An 8,429-nucleotide genomic window follows, 5' to 3' on the forward strand; every position below is an offset into this window, starting at 1 on the left:
TATATATATATATAGCCTCGGGTCAACCAAAGCTTTGTGAGTAGATTTGGTAGACAGAAACTGAAAGGTCGTCGTATGTATGTGTGTGTGTGTGTCATGTCTGTGTTTGTCCTTAACTACTGTTTGACAATTGGTGTTGGTGTGTTTGCATCCCCATAACTTAATGGTTCAGCAAAGAAACCAATTAAATAAATACCAGGCTTAAAATAAAAGTATTGGTGTCAATTCATTTGACTAAAATTCTTCAAAGCAGTGCCCCAGCATGGCCACAGTCTATGATGGGAAGGATATCCAACCGGGGTAGCAACACGAAGGATATCCAATCATAGAAAAACCTCAGCAAATTCTGTCTGATCTATGCAAGCATGGAAAAGTGGGCATTAAATGGTGTTGCATCAAATGTTAATGAATCAATAAAGCTACAATAAAAATGAAAGGCAAACTGAGATGACCCAAAAACTAAATGACAATAGAATGGATACAAACTTTGTACAAACAAGTAGACTACACATTTTCTCTTATTACATCAAAAGCAATCAAGCATTTTAAATCAAATCAAGATATAGGCACAGGTGTGGGTGTGGTAAGAATTTAGCTTCCCAATCACATGGTTTCTGGGTTTACTCCCACTGTGTGGCACCTTGGGCAAGTGTCTTCTACTACAGCCTCAAGCCAACCAAAGGCTTGTGAGTGGATTTGGAAAATTAAAACTGAAAGAAACCCATTGTGTGTGTGCCCTCTTCTACCACTGCTTGATAACTGGTGTTACTGTGTTTACATCCCTGTAACTTAATGGTCCAGTAAAAGAGACCGGCAGAATAAGTACCAGGCTTAAAAAAGAAAACAAGTACTGAGCCTGATTAGTTCAACTAAAATTCCTCAAAGCAATATCCCAGCATGGCAACAGTCTAATGACAATTTTTTTTTTAAACATTAGATATCACCTCTAACAAGGGAGATAATTAGCTTAAGATACAGTTTGGGTTTGTGAGAGGACAAAGAACTAGCAACAGCTTTTTATTGAGACAACAGAATTTCTCAGCTAACTATACTTAGTATTCTCTGACCTGAGAGAGGATTGACAGAGTAACATTTTCTTTGTGACCACCACTCTAAAGAGCATGAGATATTGATGTATCACATGTAACAGTTATGAAGGCTACATTCAAGTGTGTCAGTAAAGTAAGAGTTAACAATGAATTCATTGAGGAATTTATTTAATTATCCATCAAAGCACTATTCTCAGTCCTCTGGCCTTTAACAGATATTGTTCAAGACAGGTTGTGTGGGAAATCTTGTATGCAATGACCTAGTTCTCATAGCCGAACAAATCAAACAATTAGGAAGAGTTCAATATTGAAATTCCAATATTTAAGAACATCAATGGGAAAGAAAAAATGGTTTTATCAATAAAACACTTGACTCTGAATGTATTTATAAACTTCACAGAAAAAAAAATACAATAAAAAGCAATCAAGAAAATTCTGACAGTGTACAAAAGATTTATTACAAGAAAATTGAGCAAAATATTCTGAAATATATGGTACTAGCAAATACAACTGTCCTTTGGACGGTTTAAGTTGCTTTGGTGGTATTTTTTTCCAAATAATTGACCTACCAAGAAGGTTTATGAGTAGTATGGCAATCTATATTTCCGATTAACCTACGAACGGAAAACCAAATTGAAGGCTGGTTATTGTGGAGGCTGTTGCACTTTAATGATTACAGAAAATTTAAGTTTGCAAGCAATGCAAAGTAGAGCTACTGAAGTGTTTTGAGAGTAGATTACAGATAATGACTACAAAATACAGTTGTTTTACATGAGTACCAGCTGCGTATTAGGGTTGATATAATCGACTTACTGCTCTCCCAAAATTGCTGGCCTTGTGCCATTTGAAACCAATATTACTAGAATACTGGGCTGTATTACTCTGGTAGGTATTAAAGTGATGCTAAATATAACCAGTTCCTATCTAATGCCTGACAAAATAAGAACTAAAATTTAAAACTACAATGATATTAAGATAAACATTAACAAAACAAAAAAAAATTTCAATCTATGAGTAAATAAAAAATTTAATTTACAATTTCATCTCTTACATTAGGGGAAGTAGCATTTTCCATTTGATTTGGAAACAGTCTTTATCCTTTCTGTTACTATGTTTCCTACTAAAATACACCGGCTTTTGTTTAAATTAATTTTGAAAATTATGAAGAATTTACTAAATCAACTAAATCATTATCAAGCTGGAGTTCGGAATTAAATTTTGGAATTAAAATTAATGTGGAATTTTGATAGAAAAGTTTCATTTAGATTCCTCTAAAACAAGTTTATATCGTAGAACCAGGGATAGTTTCAGGCAGGTTGATATCAGATATCGAAGGGATTAAATAATGACTGAAGTACAAAATGAATAAAAGGAATGTTTAGGAGCTTTTAGAAAAAGAAATTGGATTAAGAAAACAAAAAAAAAAAAAAAAAAAAAAAAAAAAAAAAAAAAAAAAGAACAGTTTCTTACCTTTGAAATCAAAATAGAATGATAGTCGATTAGCAAACATTGAACGAGCACAACCAGTCATGTGGTACCCAACAGTTGCATCAGGATCAGCAGACCAAGCTTGATGTGCTTCTGATTCACTGGCACCAATAAAGACACCAGTTCGGGAGCCTCGTATGGAGTATGGATCAATACCTGAAATAAGAGTTACATGTACATTATAATAATAATGATGATAATCCTTTCTATTATAGGCACAAGGCTTGAAATTTGTGGGGAGGGGACTAGTCAATTACATCCACCCCAGTGTTTCACTGGTACTTAATTTATCAACCCCCAAAAGGATAAAAAGGCATAGTCAACCTTGGCGAAATTAGAACACAGAACGTAAAGTCAGATGAAATTGTTGTGTCGAAGTCCCCAAGCGAAGAAGTAGGCTCGACCAAGACATAAATAGAGGTGGTCTGACCGTGGTAGGAGTGGACTGACAGTTGAGTAGCCGTAGTGTAGCGATTGAGCAGAGATCATCCGAAGGTGCTAGATAACAGTAGCTTGAGACATGACAGAAATACTGCTAAACATTTCATTCAGCATACTAACAACTCTGCCAGCTAACAGCCTTTGTAAAATATGGAACACTTCACAAATTTGCATGTCATCCTTCTCTGTATCGTTCCAATTTTAGTATATGTACTGCCTAAGCCGGTACAATACACACACCTTTGGACTGACCGAGACCTTTGGAAGTGTGCTGTGCGTGAGAAGACCCGGCAAGCCAAGTAAGATCGTTGCCAGTGCCCCTGGACTGGTTCTTGTGCGGGTGGCACATGAGATGCACCATTTTGAGCGTGGCCGTTGCCAGTACCGCCTGACTGGCTCCCGTAGGATTTTCGAGTGAGATCGTTGCCAGTGCCCCTGGACTGGCTTGTGCGGGTGGCACATAAAAGACACCATTTCGAGCGTGGCCGTTTTCGTGCGGGTGACACGTAAAAGCACCCACTACACTCTCTGAGTGGTTGGCGTTAGGAAGGGCATCCAGCTGTAGAAACTCTGCCAAATTAGACTGGAGCCTGGTGTTGCCATCCGGTTTCACCAGTCCTCAGTCAAATCGTCCAACCCATGCTAGCATGGAAAGCGGACGTTAAACGATGATGATGATACCAGAGTGATGCAAAAAAATCATCACAGCATTGACAAGAACAGACGCATTTGGTCCTACTTGGGGCTTGTTAATGGCATGCACCGGTTTGTCACTCGCTTAGATGAAATTCATGTTTCAATATACAAGAAACAATAATATGTCAATAATATGTATTCACTGGTATTGCAGAAAGCTTGCTGAGCTGTAAAACAACTCAGAGAGCATAACTGATTTTGAACTTAAATAAAAAAAAAAATTTAAGGATAACAGAAAAAAAAATATAAAAAGCAGGGAGCAAACACTTACCAGCATCTATAAGAGATTCATAGGAAACTTCTAAAAGCATTCGCAATTGGGGTTCCATGGCATCAGCTTGTTTTGGTGGAATCCCAAAGAAAGCAGCATCAAATTTATCCAGTTCCTTTAGCTTTCCAGCACGTTTTGGTAAGTCATACAGACCTAGCAAAATACAATAAGCATGAAGTGAGCCTTTCTAATAGTTCTTAGTATTATCTGGGTTTCATTTATATACAGCAATTTGCAAAGGCCTACATTTTCTGGGGAGGGATTCACAGCATATTACTTAATATAATTATCAAAATAAAATTAAATAACCAAATTATCAAAAATCAATCTAGATATGGTTTATAGTTAAAAGAATCACTAATTGAGAAATTAAAGACCACATTACTGGCTGAAAATCATTAATATCATGAATCAACCTTCTTGCTCTTAAAACACTGTCATTTTGTCTTTTTTTTTTTTTACATCATATGTAAACAAACAAATTTGTTTTTATGAAGCGTTGAAATGTATTGTAGAACAAGTAGAACAATGTATATAAAAGATAAAATCCTTTTAACAACAGAAAAATGTGCCAGCAACCAGCCATGAGGATCAAACTTACACCTCTTCTAATATCCGGTTGGAGTGCTCTACCCTTTCAGCCAAGCTGCCGACTGGAGAATTCTTCTGTAATTTTAGAAGTTATAAAGCCATCCAGAAACGCTAGGTGTCATAGATTACATCATATTTCTTCACACTAAGAAAGAAAATTTATAACATTTAGGTGTAGTCGTTCTGCGACAAAAGAGATTGCTTGCTAACCACATGGTCTCAGGTTGTTTCACTGCGCAGCACCTTGGACAAGCGTTTTCCACTATAGCCTCAAGCTGACCAAAGCCTTGTGAATGGATTTGGGAAACAGAAACTGAAAAAAACTGTTGCATGTACTGACATGTTCATGTCCCCTTGTCTAGACAGCGCATAATTATAAATGACCACCATTACAATACAATTAAGGTTGTATTTTTTTCCAGTCTTCTGTGAAATATATTACCTTGCTTAGAAACAGAGTTAACAGGAAGGGCATCCAGCCATAAAAAAAATCTGCCTCAGCAAGATCTGTGTAACCCATGCAAGCATGGGAAAGTGGATGTTAAATGAGGACTTACCAGGTTTCCATCGTCGGTCATCCTCTGTGATCATATCAATAGAATTGATGAGATTTTCTCGGAATTCTGCAATGTTGTTGGATTCTGGAAGGCGTCCAGATATACCAGAAATAATGACTTCATCAGAGCAGTAAAATTCAGAGATTTCATTAACTGGGCCATTTTTAGTCCCTTCCCCTACAGAAGGGTTATCAAACATTCGAGCAGGCATATTTTAAATCTGAAAATATAAATTATTCCATAGAATTTATTCAAATTGTACAAGACTAATATTTTCAAATTAAATGTTCTTTAGGCACATATTTTTGCAATATATTTTTTCTAAATAAAACTTTTTCACAGAATCCATAATGATTATGTTAACTAAGATCAACAACTGCAATAAAAGTGAGGATGGCAAGTGAAGACCAAGAGAAAGAAAGGTTTCCTCTCACCCATTTTTAATTTTTATAACCTAGGGAAGGAAAGAGTTATAGAGCCTCAACAGAATCCACTTCCTACACCTGTAGCTTTATACTAGCCTATTGTTTATTTGAGCACATTTCACTACTTAAAATATAAAAAAAAGGAAATAACTATTCAATCTTAGGATAACAAATTTATCAAAAACTAAACTGCAAATAATTTTATTAGTTTGCAGCCCAAGAGACAACATTCTGTTTCCCTGGAGTCCAGACTTTACACTTTAGGTCCCTTTAAAATAATCCAAGTGATTTGTAAAAGGTGACATGGCTCTCAGTATTCTAAGAGATTATGCAATTTAATCAACTCTAGTGAAATCAAATAACATAAGTGAAATATGAACTGTACATGTGCTAGCAATGATCTTAAAACTTAACATGTATTGGTAAAAAGATGCTGTTGTAAGGTGAATTTCCATGAGAACTGCAATATGATGGTAATAACAACCAAGTATTAATGATATGGATTTTAATTCTATTGGGGTAGCCATAATTTTTGTTCCGTCTAATACAGCAGTTCTCAACCAGGGCCCATATAAGATTTCATTAAAATTTATCTGCAATAAATTTGTTAGACTTCTATAATTCACAAAATATTGATTTTTTTTTTTATATACAATTCCTAATATTTAATTATAAAAACGATTTTTTTTTTTAAACATCAAATGGCTAGGACAGTCCATCTAAACACTGATCTAATACGATCCCTAATTTTGTTTAGAATGTAGACAGGTTTACATGGTTTATTAGAATGCATTCCTATTAAGTTCATGTTTGGTATCTAGAAATGAAGTTTTGTAGCTAATAATACTTATTTTCAAGAATTTATGCAAAGGGTAACAAATATGAATAGAAATATAATTCAGAATTATACAAAGGATAACATTGTATTTGATAAGCGTTTAACCTTACAGGACTGAATTCTATTCCTCTCAAACTGCAAGGCATAATTTTTATTTTATTTTTCCTCTATAAACCACTCCCAAGATCTCACATTAAATTTGTATGACAAAGCAACTGGTCTACCCATGAAGTACACACACACACACACACTTCAAATGGGATGATTGAGATAAAAGTAAATACAACAAACATCACTTATAGATAAGTGTTCTTAAACTCAAGTTTATTATCTATAAGAGTTTTCAATAATGTTTATGTCTATAAACAGATTTTCATCAGTATCTACAAGAAATAATCCAGTTGCTCAATCAGCAATTGAACTTCCCTACATATTGAACAATAGTGGTTGAGTATTCCACAGACATATAACCTTAATGTAATCCTCGTACAGATTCAGTATGAAAAGGTGTATTGTGACAGGGATGACCATTTGAACTATAAATACTCTTATAGGTTAGTCCAATAGGATCCCATAACTTCCATTTCACTCATAAAGCTTGAATGAACTCAAGGCTAAAACACACCCAAAATGCCATGCAGTAAAATTTAATCTGCGACCTTATTTTTAAAATCTTTAAGACTGGTGTTAAAATTTGGTTAGTCTCCCTCACCAGGAAGTGTTCAATATCTTTCTTTAATAATGCTATATAATCAATATGGTGAAGGCGCAATGGCCCAGTGGTTAGGGCAGCGGCCTCGCGGTTTCGATTCCCAGACTGGGCGTTGTGAGTGTTTATTGAGCGAAAACACCTAAAGCTCCACGAGGCTCCGGCAGGGGATGGTGGCGAACCCTGCTGTACTCTTCCACCACAACTTTCTCTCACTTTTACTTCCTGTTTCGGTTGTGCCTGTAATTCAAAGGGTCAGCCTTGTCACACTGTGTCATGCTGATTCTCCCCAAGAACTACGTTAAGGGTACACGGGTCTGTGGAGTGCTCAGCCACTTGCACGTTAATTTCACGAGCAGGCTGTTCCGATGATCGGATCAACTGGAACCCTCGTCGTCATAAGCGACGGAGTGCCAACAACAATAATCAATATGAAAAAACTGCCAAGCCTAAAAGCAAGACTGAAAAAACAAGTTGCTTAAACCACCAGATATATTTGCTTATATACAATAATGTTCAAATGTAAAAAAAAACCTTGGAATCTGTCGAAATGTCCAGTTTCGCGGTTTTCTTAAACATGTTTAGCAATAATTATTCATAATTAACCCTTTATCATTCAGATTATTCTGTCAAAGGTAATGCTTTTTTTATTCACATTGTTTTGAATTAATCATGCATTATATTAGAGCTATGAGATTTTGATGAGGCAACTTAACTATTTAGAATGACAGTGTGAGAAATCAGATCTGGCCGGTTTGAACATAAAACAGGTAAAATATTGTGGTTGGATGTAGCCAGTTTAAATGCTAAAGGATTAAAGCTAGTTGTTTTGTCATGGTTTTGTATAAGAATAAAAAAGGCACAATATATAAAAAAAAAGACGGGAATTAATTTCTCTCAAATGTTCTATGAAGAAACTGAACTAATTTAGTAGATATTTAGTCTCTTTTGTAAAGTAAAATAATAGAGCCAGTTGAGAAATGTAAGAAGTATAGATAAAAGACAACTGATCATAATTTAAGGTACAGAAGTAGCTGTGTGGTAAGAAGCTTGGTTCCCAACCACATGGCTCCGGATTTAGTCCCACTGCATGGCACCTTGGGTAAGTGAATTCTACTATAGCCTGAGTGGATTTGGTAGACAGAAATTGAAAGAAGCTCATTGTGTGCACATGCATATATATAGCTATGATTGACCGTTGACCGAACACTATTCAATTTTTTTTCTCCGTGTCTTTCTGTTGAAGAGCGTAGCTCGAAACGTTAAAGACTTTCCGTATTCCTGAGCATCATATTAATACATCCTTTTGTTGTTTATACCACCTGTCCTCGTCTGTTGTTTTTTCATACATTCTCCCATATATA

At 35.6% G+C, this 8,429-nt stretch overlaps 1 protein-coding gene and 1 pseudogene across 3 annotated transcripts in view; both read right to left on the minus strand.

Moving 5' to 3' along the window:
• The window catches only part of LOC106874238 (fatty acid synthase), a 90,805-nt gene that overhangs the window by 51,570 nt on the left and 30,806 nt on the right, over positions 1 to 8,429 (minus strand). For all 3 annotated transcript variants that reach the window (XM_014921893.2, XM_052968171.1, XM_014921894.2), the window contains exons 2-4: positions 5,094 to 5,313; positions 3,946 to 4,098; positions 2,520 to 2,693 (exon numbers count right to left, since the gene is read on the minus strand). In XM_014921893.2, the coding sequence (XP_014777379.1) occupies positions 2,520 to 2,693; positions 3,946 to 4,098; positions 5,094 to 5,304 (538 nt within the window). In that variant the 5' untranslated portion in view covers positions 5,305 to 5,313. The remainder of the gene's footprint in view (positions 1 to 2,519; positions 2,694 to 3,945; positions 4,099 to 5,093; positions 5,314 to 8,429) is intronic.
• LOC128250149 (U6 spliceosomal RNA) lies at positions 3,123 to 3,207 on the minus strand (annotated as a pseudogene).

This window comes from Octopus bimaculoides, chromosome 1 (genome assembly GCF_001194135.2).
Source record: "Octopus bimaculoides isolate UCB-OBI-ISO-001 chromosome 1, ASM119413v2, whole genome shotgun sequence".
NCBI classification, from domain to species: Eukaryota; Metazoa; Mollusca; class Cephalopoda; order Octopoda; family Octopodidae; genus Octopus; species Octopus bimaculoides.